The sequence below is a fragment of the Symphalangus syndactylus genome, chromosome 3 (genome assembly GCF_028878055.3).
Source record: "Symphalangus syndactylus isolate Jambi chromosome 3, NHGRI_mSymSyn1-v2.1_pri, whole genome shotgun sequence".
NCBI lineage: Eukaryota > Metazoa > Chordata > Mammalia > Primates > Hylobatidae > Symphalangus > Symphalangus syndactylus.
The window spans coordinates 35043695-35061668 of record NC_072425.2 but is presented as its reverse complement, the minus strand read 5'-3'; the positions used below and the strand labels follow the sequence as shown (position 1 = coordinate 35061668).

General features: G+C 43.8%; 1 protein-coding gene across 3 annotated transcripts in view; it reads left to right on the top strand.

Moving 5' to 3' along the window:
* The window catches only part of PALM2AKAP2 (PALM2 and AKAP2 fusion), a 529571-nt gene that overhangs the window by 291720 nt on the left and 219877 nt on the right, over positions 1-17974 (top strand). For 2 of the 3 annotated variants that reach the window (XM_055271528.2, XM_055271531.2), the window contains exons 5-7: positions 4004-4118; positions 5304-5325; positions 12144-12245. In XM_055271528.2, the coding sequence (XP_055127503.1) occupies positions 4004-4118; positions 5304-5325; positions 12144-12245 (239 nt within the window). The remainder of the gene's footprint in view (positions 1-4003; positions 4119-5303; positions 5326-12143; positions 12246-17974) is intronic. The other variant, XM_055271532.2, reaches the window with a different exon arrangement.

Sequence of the window (17974 nt, the reverse complement as noted above, 5' to 3'; positions counted from 1 at the left end):
TATATTAGTAGGATATATATATAATGTATACACACTTCTATTTGACCTGTACCAGTTCATTATTACCACAATAATGCTAGCTAACACGCCCTCAAATTCAGTGGTTTAAACCCAAAGTCATTTATTCTTGCCCACACTTCTGTGAGGAGGCTGGGTATTTGCTGATCTAGGCTGGGCTTAGCTGAGTGGCTCCAATTTCAGGTGCATCCGAACTATATAGCTGAGAGCCCTGAAGCCCATAGGGCCAGGGCACACTGTGCCTATCTATGGCTTGGCCTCAGGTCTATTCCGTGTGTGTTCTTTCTGTGGTCCAGCCTGAAGGGGCAGCAGCTGCCCAGATAAGTTATTGTCTTGGCATTGGAAGGGGTGCAAGAGGACAAGCTCAACTGGGCAAGCACTTTTCAAGCCTCTGCTTGTGTCTTATCTGCTCACATCCTATTGGCTAAAGCAGGTCACATGGCTGCAGCCAGTGTCAAGAGACTGGGAAGTGTATCCCATCCACCATGAGCCTAGAGCAAATCACATGATCAAGATTGACATCAGTGGCTTGGGGAAGCATGTACTCTTCCCATGGAAGTAAGGGAGGAAGGAAGGGAATATTTTTGAGAGTAATGTAATTTTTTTTTTTTTGAGATGGAGTCACACTCTGTTGCCCAGGCTGAAGTGCAGTGGCACAATCTTGGCTCACTGCAGCCTCTGTCTCCTGGGTTCAAGTGATTCTCCTGCCTCAGCCTCCAGAGTAGTTGGGATGACAGGTGTGCACCACCATGCCCAGCTAATTTTTGTATTTTTAGTAGAGACGGGCTTTCACCATGTTGATCAGGCTGGTCCCAAACTCCTAACCTCAGGTATCCGCCCGCCTCGGCCTCCCAAAGTGCTGGGATTACAGGCATAAGTCATCGCAACCGGCCCAAGAATAATATAATCTACTGCACACCCTAAATATCTGCTAAAGTACTCTGTACTTTGAGCTTTAAATCAAATCTGCTCAGGCCAGGCATGGTGGCTCACGCCTGTAATCACACCTCAAATAAATAAATAAATAAATAAATAAATAAATAAATAAATAATAAAATCTGCTCACAGCCCAGCTGGTTGGTAGTATCATCCAGTCTACACAGGGACCTCTAGTCCAGAGCTCCTCTACTCATTGAATTAATTCAGTAGATGGATAATTTGACTGTCTCGTGTGGTGTTCCTATTTCATACTCATATCTCCTTACTTACTCCCCCCAAATAATTTACACAGATGTATGTAGAAGATTTTGCTGAACATCTGGAACAACAAAGAAGTTTTATATCTCTATGTTCATATCTCTAGATTGGTCAGCCCCCTCTCCGTAAATTATCTTTGTGTCTCGCCCACACACAGCCTCTCAAGTTAAAGCTTGCTGAAGAATTCACTCTCGTCTCCAAAATTCTGAAAGTCTTATCTTGGCTGGGCCACACCTTTGTGCAACTTAGCTCAGCTTTTTGAATTCATTCAACGTAGGTGTATTGAGCATTTGTCCCCTCCATCTGAGGAATTTATAACCTAGTAGGGGAAATTAATAATTCATGTTATTATTTGGGGCCAGAAAATTCTTTGTTGTAGGGTGCCATCTGGTGCACTGTGGGATATTTAGCAGCATCTCTGGCCTCTCTACCCATTAGATGCCAGTAACACCAGTCCCACCCCCTTGAGCTTTGGACAACCAAAATATCTCCAGACATTGCCGAATATCCCCTGAGGGACAAGATCACCTCAGTTGAGAGCCGCTGCTCTAATACATGGTAGACTTGATAAGACTTCTGATAAAACAAAATAATGTGCTAAGAAATGTTCAGAGGGAAGCGATGTTATTTCCTGGCAGTGAAATCTGTGAATGCCTCATGACAGGTGGCATCTGAGCTGAGACTTCAAGAATGGTTGGGAGTTTGAGTTGAGTTTCCCAGAGGAGGAAAAGACATGGGGTACATGTGGGCAAATAAGAGTGGCTCTATTTGACTAATGCATGAAGTGAAATAGGCATGTTGGTGGAGTGGAGCTGATAGGTACTGGGAGGCTAGATACCATGGGGACTTATAAGCTATAGGACTTCTACTTTTACCCTGAGTGAAATGACAAATATATCAGAGCTGTGTTCATTTGGAGGAGGTTAATTTGGATATAGGGCTTGCGTTCATAACCCAAAGTAATGGGTTTTGATTTGCTGCAAAGACTTATCCCTCCAGAGGTCATTTTTCTGACACCCAGGAAGGAAACAGAAAGGCCATCTGAGGGGCACAGTATGTCGCTAAATAAGTTCATGCCTGGATCTTGGTGTTCCTTACCTTTCAGAAAACCCCACTCTGAACTCCTTATTTTAGGTCTAAGTCTAATGGCCAGTTCCCAAGAGCAGATTAAAAGATGGAAAAAGAGGGCCAGGCACGGTGGCTCATGCCTGTAGTCTCAGCACTTTGGGAGCCTGAGGCACGAGGATTACTTAAAGCCCAGGAGTTCAAGACCCACCTGGGCAACATAGTAAGACCTCACCTCTACAAAAAAAAAATTAAAAATTAGCTGGGCATGGTGTGTGCCTTTAGTCCCAGCTCCTTGGGAAGCTGAGGTGGGAGGATTGCTTGAGTCCAAGAGGTAGAGGCTGCAGTGAGCTATGATCGTACCACTACACTCCAGCCTGGGTGACAGAGTGAGACTCTATCTCAAAAAAAAAAAAAAAAAAAAAAAAAAAAGATGGAAAAGGAGGAAGGCAAGGGAGGGGACTTATATAGGCAGACACAGACTCAGCAGCCACAGACTCAGCAGCAAAGCTTCTAGCACAACAGAGGGGAAAGAGACCAAAAGAAAAAATGAATGAATGAGTGATTGAATGAATGAACCAATGAATAAATTCAGATCAACTAATTCAAGAGGCACAGCAGTCTAGAGTTTTAGCAAGAGAACGTTTATCCCTTCATTATTCCTGAAGACATTGCTGCATATCAGTGCCATCCTACTATGCCAATATATGTAATGTTTAACAAGGTGGGGGTTGTGGAGAACACTTTAGAACTCATGTGGTAAATGTTGCTTAATGGTTAGGAACGGGGTCTAGAGTCAGAGCACCTGGCTTGAATCCTTGCTTCAAGGCTCTGTGGCACTAAAGCCTGCTTTACTAGGTTACTTCACCTTGCCAAGCCCTAGTGATCTCATTGGTAAAATGGGGATTCCCTACTCACAGGGTCATTGGGAATTTTGGATAAAATAATCCACATGAATTCTTAGCTCAGTTCCTGGCACAGAATAAGTGCTCAGTAAACACTGGTGGTAATTATTATCATTTCACTGAAAGAATATGGCTGTTGAGACTTTCCCCAAATCATAGCTGCAGCTGCTGTTCTGGAATATTTCCAGAGGCTCCTGGCAGTGCTGAAATTTCCCTTTTATAAAATACATAGGATGGCTGTGAAAATTGAGGAAAGTTCCAGAAGGCAGGGCAGTTGCATCTGTCTTCTTCATTTCACCTCTTTTTGGCAGTAGAATCCAGGCCACAGAGGGAGAGGACACCAGGCTCCCAAGGGTAGTGGCCACCAGCTATGTCTTGGCAACATACTTTCTTTGAGCAAGAATGGCCCTTTACTTTTTGGCCAACCTGAGAGAGCACTTACTCTGAGCCAGCCAGGAGAATGTGAAGCTATTTTCCTTCTGATGTTATGTCCTATGCTATGTAAATATAATCTCCCTCCAAATAAGAAAGGTGCGCATGCATAGGGTTGGCAGGGAGACATCGAAGCATATTGCATAGTGGTGGCTGTGAACCAGTGGAGGCAGTGCTGTGTTGATTTCCCTTGACCAATGTCTGCGCAATCGCAGAGCTGGAAACACAGGATGCTGTGTAATGTAAAACCTTGGCCTGGCTCTTCAGCATAATGTAAAAGGAAGGCTGCCAGGAAGGTACAAATCGCCCAACAGGAAGGAGCTGCTCTCTTGCCCATGGATGGCAGGACAATGAAGTAACTTGTCCTTTGTTTGTGTGTTTTCCAGGCTGGAGCAAGAAATACAAACGCTAGAAAGTGAAGAGTCCCAGATATCTGCCAAAGAGCAAATCATCCTAGAGAAACTGAAGGAGACAGAAAAATCCTTCAAGGACTTTCAGAAGGTGAAGAAAACAAACACGATTTCTCGAAGTTATTTCCATGGGGAAGTAAGGCCTAGCAAAATGGTGCCAACTGGGAAACAGGCCAGTTGGCATTGATGAGAAATCTGAGCCACAAACTCTATGAAATGAGGGGCAGATGTGTGAGGACCAGGGGCCATCCTGAAGCTAAGCATGACATATCTTTGGGTGTGGGACCATCTGGCCTACTGCAAGGCATAGGGAAGAGTCATTAGATTACCCCATCTGCCTGCTCTCTGGATCCCTGATATGCCTCGTGCCTGAAAAGCCTTCTCTTATTGGACTCTAGAATTCTGAAACCAATTCTGATGAAGCAGAATAAACATGCTCTTTGTGGCTTTAATTATAGTTTGCTTTTTGAGTCTTTCATTATGAAAAGGCCAGAAGCAACACCCTATGAAGTGGACATGAATTCCAAATACAAAGAGTGTAAATACATGAAATTTTACTGTATATAAAAACAGATGGCGCCTGTAATCCCAGCACTTTGGGAGGCTGAGGCGGGTGGATCACGAGGTCAGGAGATCGAGACCATCCTGGCTAATGTGGTGAAACCCTGTCTCTACTAAAAAATACAAAAAAATTAGCCAGGCATGGTGGCGGGCGCCTGTAATCCCCACTACTGAGGAGGCTGAGGCAGGAGAATGGCATAAACCCGGGAGGCGGAGCTTGCAGTGAGCCGAGATTGCGCCACTGCACTCCAGCCTGGGCAACAGAGCAAGACTCCGTCTCAAAAAAAAAGAACACACAGATGGTGCCGTGTATCAAAGAGTAGAGTCCGTAAAACCAGTAGGCTCTGAACAAACATCTCAGGACCTCCCTCCATTTTATAACTGTTTCTGCTGTACCTATGAGTGACAGAAAAGCAATCTAATGAAATCAATTTAGGATGGGATTTTCTGATATCATTCTCCAACATGACCAAGGATATTTGCCAGATCATTGAAATAAATCTCTATTGGGAGAAATTTAGTATAAATTAGAAATTATAATTTTGGAATTCTAAATAAATTGTCCAGAAGAAAAGAGATCATTGCGTTTTCCTAGCACAGTCAAATTCTGGGCCTGGGCATGGGAGAAAGATGGGTTAAGTCTTTAAAGATGGGAAAAGATGGGATTGTACCCCCACATGTAGAGTAACGCTCTGCCTTGTTTTTGTTCCTACAGGGTTTCTCCAGTACAGATGGAGGTAAGTGCTCTCTGCCCCGACTGTAGATGAATGTTTTAATCCTGGTCATCTTAGGGGGTTTCATTAACAGGGGCTTAAGGAAGAGGTACTGTGTTGATTTGTAAAGGCATCAGAAGAAGTAGCAGCGCTGGTCGCAGGCCACTGAGGAGGTCCACGTTCCAAGCCTTCCTGCCTCTCTTCTTCAGGAACTGTCTTTTGGCTCACTGTTTCTCCTCTTATAAAATTGGCCTGGCTCTTCTCCTTCCCATTAGTCCCAATGCTCACTGCTTGGGCCTCTCTTGAAAGGTACCCAGCAAAGAAGAGTACTAACATCAGGACCTGGTCCCTTGTAGGGATGAGCCCATTTGTCTTGGTGGTTAGGTCCTCAGGTTGAAACACACGTGAGAAGTTTAGGAAATTTGGGGGAAATATTTGGTGTTTGGAAACCTTTCTACAGCCTCTGGATTTTCTTTGCTTTCTCTCTCTCTCTCTGTCTGTCTGATCAGACAACTGTCGTTTCTTCCATAGAAACAGGGCTGGGCAAAAACTTCCCTCCCTGTGTGGGGATAGTTGGTTCAGAGCATAGGAAGGCAGGAGCGGGGTCCTGGCTTCCTGGTGGCAAGAGCAGGTCTTTCGCCTTCTCTCCCTTCCCTACCTTTCCTCTGTCCTCTCCTCTCCTTACCTGGACTGTGGGGATGAACTTGAGATTGTGTACTTCTCACCCTTCACCTTGCTCCCTATCCTTAGCTGCAAACCCGTGATTCCTACTTTCATTTGGCCCTCAGCTAGACCTGCTTTACAATGCAGGGACTTGTTGGAAAGACCAGATATTGTCTGCTCACCTGGCTCTTAGAAAGTCACATTCTAGGGCTGGGTGTGGTGGCTCAGGTCTGTACTCCCAGCACTTTGGAAGGCTGATGTGGGAGGATCCCTTGAGCCCAGAAGTTCAAGGCTGCAGTGAGCTATGGTCACACCAGTGCGCTCCAGTCTGGGTGATAGCAAGGTCTTGTATTAAAAACAAACGAAAAAGGTCAACCTCTAGACTAGGAAGATGATCAGGAGCCAGGATGAGAATTGGCATCAGTGTTTTCCCAGTGTCATTTGGAAATATATGGGGAAAGGTTTAAAAATGTGTTTCTCTGGATTAGTCAAAGGTACTTGCATGAAGGATAGTTCTGACTTTGGCAAAACAAACAAACAAAGAAACCTGTGATTTTTAAATTTTTTTTCCCCTAGCAGGAGACCTGGATTTTGTCTCCCCAGGTGATCTTTAGGAAGGTACTAAATTAAACTTCATGCTCTGAGTGCATGTAAGCAGGGCCAAGTCATGTCCAAGCTAGCAAGGACTCTAGGAAAAGCAGACCTACAATACTTCTAGGAAGTCTCTATGGTGTGACCAAGTCAGGGCACTTGTTCTGTGCTTTGGGGGTGGGGCAAAGATTGAGGAAGTGGCCTTGGGGAATTGTGGGTACAGCATGGGGAGGATGGCAGGCTTCCCTGAGTCTGGGAAGACCTGAGACGTGCCACACAAATAGCAATAATACAGTGCATGTCAGGCTGGGATGCAGCGTGGGACACTGACCCATGAACACCTACCCAAAGAGTGCATGTTGGCCTTTTATGCTTTCACTTTTTTTTTCTCTTCCCTTCTCAAATCAGGAATTTCCCTAGACATCTCTCTGATAATTAGGGAAGGGAAAGACCCTGTATGTCATGTTCCTGAGAAGTCTGTGTGGGGCATGGAGACCTGTCATACTCTATGACTTGTTAACAAGCAAAAATGCAGCCGCATCATAAACTCTCACCACCTCTTTCATTTTTACCTCAAACTTCTTTCATTTTCTTCTGCGTTGCTTCCCATTATTTTCACTCATCCACCTAAGCCATTCATAGAGGTGGTAAGAAGCCTAGTCGTAACTGAAAAGAGCCTGCAGAGAAAGTTGCCCACAGACTCTGTCTTCCAGGATGGGGGAGCTCAGGCTTAAGAGGATGCAAAAGTTTTAGGGATCTCATTTCTTAGGAAATGGCCCAGGGAAGAGTTTCTGTGGTCTTACCTGTCACCCTGCATTATAATTCCTGCCATCTGTGGTTATCACCAAGCCTGGGTGACCTCTTTATCTGTCATACCACATCTATTAGCAAAGAAAGAAGTTTGAAGGCGGGAACACGTACATCCCAGAATGTGATTGATGTATATAGAGTCACACTGTGGTGAAGCACACCCCAGTTGAGGGACTTTGGGATGTCTCTTTATCTTCTCATTCTTCAATTTCAAAGGCCCCAAGTTGCCAAGACCCTCTTAGAATCAACCAACTTGCTACAAAAAACTAACCAGATATTATTATAGAACAATGATGACTTAAGAAACACAGTTAATTTCTGTTGCATGCAGATTACAGAATCCAGGTCCAGTTAGGATTATATAACTATACAGACACTGCAGATAAGCAGCAAAAGCATCCCAACTCGTGAGGTGCTATGAGATAGCTGCTGGTGTCTGGGTGTGTAATGATCCCATCTCAGGTACCCTAAGTGTGTCCCTCTATGCATGGCAGAGGAAACAGAGGTACCGTACTGCTAGATCACCAGTGGCTTTTGATTGCATGATAGCCTGGGCAATCAAGGACAATTTATTCTATTCTTGAGTAGAATCTCCTGGTCATATACATTCTGACACCCCCTCTCCTCCCTTGCCAACACACATTGTTGTTACATAGCAGAACACACATCTATTGGGTGGGTTGGTTTTCACTGTCTTAGGCATAATGTCTTCTACAACTGTAAGTTGCATATAGTATATATCTGGTGCTAATTCTGTTCTTTACCCACTGAGGAGGGAGCTGATGCAAAACTCTTGCCAGAACAGGCAAAGGAAAATGTCTGTCCTGGGCCTATCTCAGTCCTTGGTGTATGATACGGATCTTCTTAGGTTCCCATCCCGTACCAGTCTGTGGTGGCTTAGAGCGTTTCCCGCATCAAAACCTTCATACCAGTTATTCGCAAACCTCAGTCTTCAGTTGCCTGTAAGTTATGTGTTTGTTTGTTGATTTATTTTGAGATGGAGTTTCACTCTTGTCACCCAGGCTGGAGTGCAGTGGTGCCATCTTGGCTCACTGCAACCTCCACCTCACAGGTTCAAGCCATTCTCCTGCCTCAGCCCCCCGAGTAGCTGGGATTACAGGTATGAGCCACCGTGTCCAGCCTAAGTTATGTTTTAAGAAGAGTTTTCATCAGTCTTGTTTCTCTGGCTTTAGCTGTTTAGATTCTTCATAGCTACTGTAAATATTTCAGCAGGATTAGAACTAAGAAGCAGCACTCATCTTTAATTTCTATTCTGTAAGTTACTGCCTTCCACCTTCTCTGTCAGTGGGGAGAATAGTGTTAGACTATTCTGACTTTGGCAGGAAGAGGGCAGCTTATTAATTGAGGCCACCTGAAGAAGTTTTTCCCATTGAAGGTTTGGCAGGCCTGTTTGTTACTCTTTGTGCTGGTCTATCAGACACTTCCTGTCTATATAACCTTAGGGTTTAGTACTTAATCATATATTGAGGGGGCTGCTCTGTCCTCTTTCTGATGCCCCATTCTCCACTCCTTCTCTTGCTCTCTCTCTTTTTTTTTTTTTTTTTTTGAGTCAGGATCTCATTCTGTCACCCAGGCTGGAGTGCAGTGGCGTGGTCTCAGCTCACTGCAACCTCCGCCTCCAGGGTTCAAGCGATTCTCCTGGCTCAGCCTCTCAAGTGGCTGGGACTACAGGCACGCACCACCAGTCCTAATTTTTGCATTTTAGTAGATACAGGGTTTCACCATGTTGGCCATGCTGGTCTCAAACTCCTGACCTCAAGTGATCTGCCTGCCTCAGCCTCCCAAAGTGCTGGGTTTACAGGTGTGAGCTACTGTGCCCAGCCCATTCCCTTATCTCTTAACAGAAGCCTTGTAGCCCAACCCTCCAAGTGCTGTAGCCTTCAAGCTTGTAGCCAGTAAACATCTGGCAAAGGTAACTCCATCATCCACTCCCACCTGACAGGGAGCTGTCTCCTGGAGGAGGCTGAGACATAAGCCCTGGGAATCACATGTTCTTTCAGATGGAAAATTCCCTGTCTGTAAGTAGTTGTTTTTGTTTTTTTTTTTTTAACTGCTAAAACATTGAGTATGCAGACACACATGTGACCAGTCCATGAGATCTCACTTGGGCTCCAGCCTCCATCTTATTTGAATGCAGAAAGTCAAATTCATCAAGATCCTATTCCACAGATTTCTGGAAATTATCAGTGAATCTTGGAAGTTCTACAAATCTGCTCTGGTCATCCCTTCTTTCCTAAACTGACCCTCTAGTCCTAGATTACTGCTTCATTCTTCCCACAGACAATTGTCACCCACCTGCCCCAACCCCCTCCCCACTCCCTCAGGACCACTGACCTCAAGCTGCTGCTCTTTCTAGTTCTGCCTTGTGCTGCTTTGGGGCACAGACCCTTCCCACAGCCTTCCACAGTGAGAGTTAAAGGAAAGAAGTCTGTGACCTAAGTTTAAGAATCATGGAGGTGGCTCACACCTGTAATCCCAGCACTTTGGGAGGCCGAGGCAGGCAGATCATGAGGTCAGGAGCTCGAGACCATCCCGGCTAACAAAGTGAAACCCCGTTTCTACTAAAAATACAAAAAATTAGCCAGGTGTGGTGGTGGGCACCTGTAGTTCCAGCTACTCGGGAGGCTGAGGCAGGAGAATGGCATGAACCTGGGAGGCGGAGCTTGCAGTGAGCCGAGATTGTGCCACTGCACTCCAGCCTGGGCAACAGAGTGAGACTCCATCTCAAAAAAAAAAAAAAAAAAAAGAGAGAGAGAGAATCATGGAGGTGCAGTTCAACATGGAGAATAATGCACAACTTCAGACATGTGGCTACACTCACAGCCCCTGACTCAAATCCAAAACCATCTTCAGGGGGTCCCTGCAGGCTGCTTTCCAGCCATCTCCCAGTCCACCATCATCTCAAAGGCTCAATTTCCTTCCTTGCAGTGAGGGGCGCCTTCAACCATGTCTGCCTTATCCAGGATCCAAGCTCCAACACATATAAGGCACCTGAGAGGGAAAGCAACTTGAGCCTCACTCCACCCTAAGTCCTGCGTTCTAATCTTCCTTTCTCATTCCTTCTCCCCAAATGGTTAATATGGAAAAATCTATTTTTTTTTTTTTTGAGACAGAGTCTCACTCTGTTGCCCAGGCTGGAGTGCAGCAGCACAATCTTGGCTCACTGCAACCTCCGCCTCCTGGGTTCAAGTGATCTTCCTGCCTCAGCCCCTCTAGTATCTGGGACTACAGGTGCGTGCCACCATGCCCAGCTGATTTTTGTATTTTTAGTAGAGATGGGGTTTTGCCATGTTGGCCACGCTGGTCTCGAACTCCTGACCTCAGGTGATCCACCCACCTTGGCCTCCCAAAGTGCTGGGATTACAGGCATGAGCCACCGCGCCCGGCAAAAAATCTGTTTTCTTAGAGATACTCTACCTTTGCCTATGAACATAATGGTCTAATGTCAATACATTCTGGATTGTTCAGACTCATTTGCAAGTCAGCAAAGGGTCTGGTTGGTCTAGAACAGAACTAAGCCTAGTCCAGTGTCTGCAGTCCTCTTCAGCAAGAAATGAAAAAGAAAGCTGCCAGAATGGAAGCAGTACGAGTGGGGATGCAGAGGAGGGGTCAGTGATGAGAAATGCGGAGGAGGCAGAGGCTATTGAACAGATTGGATACCAGCAGGGGAAAGAGTGTAGGGTGCTGCTGAGGATCCCAGGTGAACTGTGGTGCTCATGAGCCAAGATAGAGGACAGGAGAAGCAGCAGGTGAGCAGAGATACAAGGTCCATTTTGCGCATGTTGAGTTTGTGGTGATTGTGGGATATTCAGTATAGACCTACAGTGAGCAGTTAAGATGTAACCATTGATGACAGATGGACATTCCAGGATTTTGTGATATGGTCGTGATGCATCTCATGGTGCCCAGCTTTCTGGAATCTTCCTGCTTTCACTTTCCCACTTCTTTCTGGGGTGTACCCAGATTTGTCTTGTCTTACCTCAGGGGTTTCCTCCTTTCCTCCAATACCTTGGCATGCTTGCTGATGTTCATGCTCCCCAGGTCTCACCTCCCTAAAGAGGCTTGTCGAGGTATTTGCCCAAGCAAAGCTAATGGGCTCCTTCTTTTGCATAGCAACATTCCCTGCAACTGGGCTAATGGTGGGCTCAAGGGGTGTTGTCATTCAGAAGCTCAGGACTTTCTAGCTGAAACACCAGCCTGCAATATTGAAAACATGAGATCTATTCTGAAGTCTATTTGTTGTAATGCTTATAAAATTGGTCTTTTGAATGAATCAGGCTCATAAAGCTATATTGCCAGTTCAGGGAATGAACCGCATAATAATCAGACACAGAAAGCTTTATTTCTGGTTCAGAGAATGGATCTGTTTTTCAGTACTGTTTAATGTACATTTCTAGTTTGATGTTTTCTATTTGTCAATCCCACCAAGCTGATAATGGCTCCCACAAGCCCATCTCTGAATCTTCCCCCCGTCACTGAACTCATTGTCCTCCTAGAATCTAGAGCTTTCTGATGACTCTTCTAATACGTAGAACCATCCTGGGGCTTGAGCTCTCTGGCCAGGATCCCTCCTGCCTCAGCTACTCTGCTGAATACCAGTCACTGGGCAAATGCTTGTCTTTGTTTACCCTGATCCTCCTGTTCAGTGGCCGCCTCAGCGGTCCATTATGTAGGGCAGACAAGCTGCTGTCTCGGCAGTGAACCCATTGGGCCTCCCAACACTGTGACTAATTGTATTCCCTGTTCTCTGCTACCAGATGCAGTAAATTACATTTCCTCCCAGCTTCCCGACCTGCCAATCCTCTGTTCACGAACAGCAGAACCATCACCTGGGCAGGACGGGACCAGCAGAGCAGCTGGTAAGTCCTGGGGACCTTTGGACGCTAGGATGGTCCAAGGGGCTTGCATTTCACTGAGCTTTATTAATGAGATGAGTGCCCTGCTATCCTTACATAGGGGGACCTCGCCTTCAGCCCAGAGTCAGACGCAGCCTTTACAGTGGCCACACAAGGCAGGCACCGGCCCCAGATGGGTAATTGAGGACCAAATGGGAAGGAGCCCTGAGGCAATCATAAGGCATTTCACCTCTGACTTCGGAGGAGTCTTTCTTTGGTGTTTGTGGTCCTTATATCTGTCTTTATTCTCAAAGTTAATCTGTATTCTGCCTCCGGGGATTTTCATTTTCCTCACTGGAAATATACAAATTGAGAGAGCCATCCATGATGGAAGCTGGGTGGGAAATATTTTCAAAGCCTATGATATCTTTACAGAATCCTTTGGGAATTGAGCTATTTGTATATTATGAATACATATATTCCTAAGTCTTCCCATTTCTGGAGTTATTTCTTAGCCACCGTGGTATATTTGGGAGGAAAAGAAGCAATTTAAAGAACACACGTTACTTGCTAATGTGTCTCACAATTGGAAATTTTGCAAATAATACATTTATGAGTGTTGAGTATAGGGAGAACCATGCTTTGCTCTGCTTAATGCAGATGTGCCTCAGAAATCAGAACTGGAAGGATGCAAACAATAAATCTCTACACCAACCCTTATGATCTACACAGAAATGTGCTGAGGGCTGGGGGTTAAATGGAAAAATGAATTGCCCAAGGTTGCATGGTTAGTTACAACATAGGTGACTTCAAATATGAGTATCAGATTCTGCTTTGCATATTCTAGGTAAGTGTACGTTTAAAATAAATCACATAATGACAGATTTTATAAAGTGAAACAATCATGGATGTTTAAGCCAGAGGATATCTTTTATATAGGCCAACCTGAATATTTCATGAAGCAAAGAATCCCTCATTTTAATACAAAAGTAAAATAAAAGACAAGTAAGAATTAACATAGTTGTCATGTCCACTGGCTAATTTAAATATCTGTTGGGCATCTCTGTAAACATCTTAGCAGATTACTTTTATGTACAGACTCACAGAGTCCTAGAGATGGTTGGGACTGTAAGTGGTATCTGGTCAATCCAGAGCCAGTTCCACATCTTCCTGGACAGTGACAGGATGGATAAACAGGAACCCGCAACCTGCAGTTACGCTTCAAAGGACTCACTGGCAGTCACTTTAACATTGGACTCTTTAAGTACTCCAGGGTACACTTCTGAGGTACACTTCTGAGGTCAACTTAGGTAAAATGTGTTTAAGAGTCACACACCTTCCCTCTGGTTATTAGAGACATGGGTGTTGATGGTTCCTGATAGTTGTGGGTAAACAACTTCTCAGGTCCTCTGCACAAGTTCCTGCACTTCAAAGGACACAGGATATAATCTAACATATGGATTAGCTCATGGGAGGGTAGGGACAATGTATGAGAAATAATTTTAAGAGAGAGAAAAAGAATTTGAGCAGTGTGGGTAGTCAAAGAGTTTAAAGTTCAAGAGTAACACATGAATGTGATTGTAGTGCTGTGTAAGCAGGAATACACATTATTACCACAACCCAGCTCCCTTTATCTTTGAAGATCCTACAAAACATGATTTTAAAAGCCAATGCATTTTTAAAAGTATAATGTGATCAGAATCTTTTTCAAAGTAAGTTTGCATATGTTTCTGTTGATTAGTTAAGAGTTAACTTGCATAAATGCATCTACTGTGGGATTACATATAAGCAGAGCTGTGGAAGGAATTGTATTTGTTACGATGAACTCCTTTGTCCAGGCTGTTTAGGGAATGGGATGTTCAGATTCATGATCAATTATGGTTAACGGTGACTACACAGAGCATGTGTGGCTTACCAACCAAGGGTACTCACTAGAATTCTCCTAGATACAGTCTATCTTGCTTTAGGAATGTCCTTTTGGAAATTTATATAACCTCAGGGACAAATGTCTCTTGTCATTACTGAGTAGCATAACAAATATCCTGGTTGTTTGGCATTTGGAAGGTTTGGGACTCTGTATAAATGGGAATTTCTTTAGAATCATTGCTTTTCAGAATTAGGAGACATCTATTCCAATCCTTTATCCAAACATTGAATCCTTGACATAGCAGCCTTGTGAAGAGGTCCTCAAACCCTGGCCACACACCTCTGTGATCCATGTTTAATCTTCTTCCAAGTTGCCCATTCCATCTTTAGTTGGTTCTGACTATTGGGAAATTCTTCCTCTGATGGAGCCATCATTTATCTGCCTTCATCTTCCACCCACTTATCCTTATCCTGCCCCCTTAGAACACATCTAAGTTCTAATTTCCCTTCAAGTATTAGAAAGTCACTGTTATTTACTGTTTTTCCCAGATCCTCACTCTAAATCCCCTTCGTGCTCACAGCCCCAGTCTCTCCAGCTGGTATTGAGATGATGAGATTGCCTTTGGACACCCTTCCCATCCCTGTCCCTCCCCTCTGCACACTCTTCACTTGGTTGCTAGTCTTCTTGATGTATCGTGCTCAGGGCTACCCAATGCCTTCTGAGCTATGCTGCTCACCCCCAAAATAGAGCACGACGCTGCATACCATGTGGCTGACTTTGCTGGCAATGTGGCCTTTCAGCTTCAGTTTTGAAAGGATTCAAAGTCATTTCATGTGTGCCACTGCTCAGCCTCACTCCGTTTATCCATAGAATTGTTGTTTCTGAATCATTTCAGTTGAAATGTTCAGTCTGTTTCCCCTAGCTATACATATACTACTTTACCTGCTCATACATAGAAGGACCTACAGAATTCTTTTGCTTTTTAATCTCAAAAGACAAAAGTAAGCATGAGCTATGCACTTTTCTGTCCTTTGTAGATTTGCTATGACTATTAAATTTCTTCTTGTTAGATTGTCTCTCAAGAATGTTGTGGTTTTCATGGAGGCATTGAGGAACCACAGCAGGAAGGGGAGTAGGGGAGTGATGTCATGGGATTTGACAGGGCTCTGACATTCCCTCCCATTTCAAACACGCGCAGTTCTTCCATCCTTGTGTTTACATGTTGTGTTTCTGCATCAGATTTCCCTTGAATCTAGGGCTTAACAAGTTTTGAATGTAGAAAACCCTCTTCTCTATTGTTAGGGTCTTTGTAGCTCACAATTATGGTATCCTCATAGCCTCACTTTGCTTCTCAGTTTAGTACCCCCTCAAATCTGAAAAAGCAATCTTTTATTATTTTTTATCATCTCACTGCTGAAAATGTTGCATGTTGGAACCAAAGTCAGAGCCCTGTGGCACACCATTAGAGATCTCTTGGCCCTTGATAACCCTAAATTGACATCTTTGGGGTATGATCATGCAACCACTAACAAGTTAATTGTCTTAACACCCAAGGCTCATGTTTCTGTGTAGTCCACAGGAATATAAGGGATTCTGTGATGATCCAAATACTCTGGATCTTTTCAAATGCAATTTGCCTATTCTTTCCAGAGACCTTGAACAGAAAAGAAAATGAGATTAATCTGCATAGTTTCTGCTTGATGAACCCATGCTGGCTCCTTGTCATCTCTGTTCTTTGAAGGCTAACTTTAGAATTTAGCTAGTCATGATGTCAAGCTCCTTCTATGTAGTTTAGGATCCCCTCATTCTCATTTTTGAAAATCAGACCTTTGAGTGTGAGCTTCCAGCACCTTTCCTGGTATTCAAGATTCTTGAGACAAATTCAACAAGGGAACCGGGACCCTGATCCCAAAGCACTAAGAGCCTTTATATTCCTGCAGTGCTATATTATTTTTCCAATCTTCTCTGCTCATCTAGGCTTCACTTCCCTTTCTGCCATTTTCTTTCTGGCACTTTACAGGCTGAAAACTCTCCTTCTTGACCAAAAATAGAAGCAAAATCAGACACAAGAAATTAGCTTGCCTTTATTATCCATCAACATCACACCCTTGCTGACTTATTTTTGTTACTACTAAGGTGTCTTGGAAAAACAATTGATTCACATAAATTTTTGATCACTGTTTTTTTGGGAAAGAGTTACAATTTTTTATTGATACATAATAATTGTACATATTTATGGGGTACATATGGTATTTTGATACATTCATACAATGTATAATGATCAAAAAGGGTAATGAGGATATCCATCATCTCAAACATTTATCATTTCTTTGTGTTGGGAACATTCAAAAATCTTCTAGCTATTTTGAAGTAGACAATAAGTTATTCTTGGCTTTAGTCACCCTACTCTGTATTGAACATTAGAACTTATTCCTTCTATCTAAATATATTTTTGAAGTTAGAGATTGTGCTTTGGGATGAGAGGGAGAACCCATTCTGAATTAATTTCCTCATTTTTATTGTCATTGACATCACAATAGCCATTTTTATATTTCCAGCCCAAAGAGAATATGTGAACACATATTTAGATGTATAACCATTTGCTCGAAGGATAAAACTACCCATACGTATGTTCATTCAATAAGTCAAGCATGTGCATTGCTTGTCTATCACATGCCAGGTGCAATGCCAACTCCTGGGTGTTTCTTTTACTGAGATGACTCTGACCCCCCATGGACGACACTTATGATCTGCTTCTGTCCTACTGTACTTTACACATCACTGACTCGTGAACCACGCAGGGTGTTCACAGCACCATAAAATATCAAAGCTGGATAACTTTCATTGTACAAATGAGAAAATGAAGCCCCAAAATGGGGTGTGATCTGGATAGGAATTCAGATCCTATCTTTCTCCCTCCTCCCATCTCCCTGACTAATGACAGCGGAGCATGTGGTGCTTATATTTTAGATGTGGGCTCTCAGCCTGTTCCTCCTCCCGTAATCACAGTGAGTGAAAGGAACTGAGCTGAGAAAAGCCTGAATCAATGATTGAACTTTCCATCCTCTTGGAAGAGTCTTGTTTTGTATGCTCTTGGACTGATGCTCAAATGTATTCATGTCCATTGCTCTTCCTGCCTTGCTTGTGTCAGTTACTCTTGTTCCCTCTTCTCTAGGCTCCCTAGAGCCCTTACAGTTGCTTTCTCTCTGCCAAAGGTGAAGGCAACAGGCAACACGGGTATGTGCAGAGCCAGGGGGATAAGTTTGAATCAGAATCAAACATTCTCTGCTCCTCAGACCCATCTCTCTGGGTCCTGCAGAGCAATCGCTTCTCTGCTCAAAACTACCACCTTGGTTTTTAGGTGGGCACCTTCCCCAGAGGCCTCACACTCTGCTCCACACCTGGGTGTTTTCAGAACCTAGAGACTGGAATTCTCAACCTTCACTTAATGTCTGTACTCCTTAAGGGCGTTTCTCTATTGATGAAAGAATTATTAGGGAGCAAGAACCAAGAAAACCAAATGCGGAGGTCCAAAATCAAAGTATCCATGCAGTCATTCATCTGTATCCATTTGAAGAAGCTAGCAACATTCGTTCTTATTCTCTTTAATAAAAAGAGCATATCAAAATAAAATAAAATAAAATAATTCTTAAAAAAGCATATTATTCAGCTGTCTCGCTGGCTTCTTGGAAGGAGTAGCAAACGTGCTTTATATACTCCAATCCCATTGTCATCAGTATATAGGGTTTGGAAATCAATAATTAAATACATAATTTAATAAAAATGTACTTCCAGATTTCAGCCAGCCTATCAGTGAAACTTCCATTGAATTGTCTTCTATTTCTTTTCCTCCTTCCCCAGGCCCTTCATCCAGGAAAATTTCCAG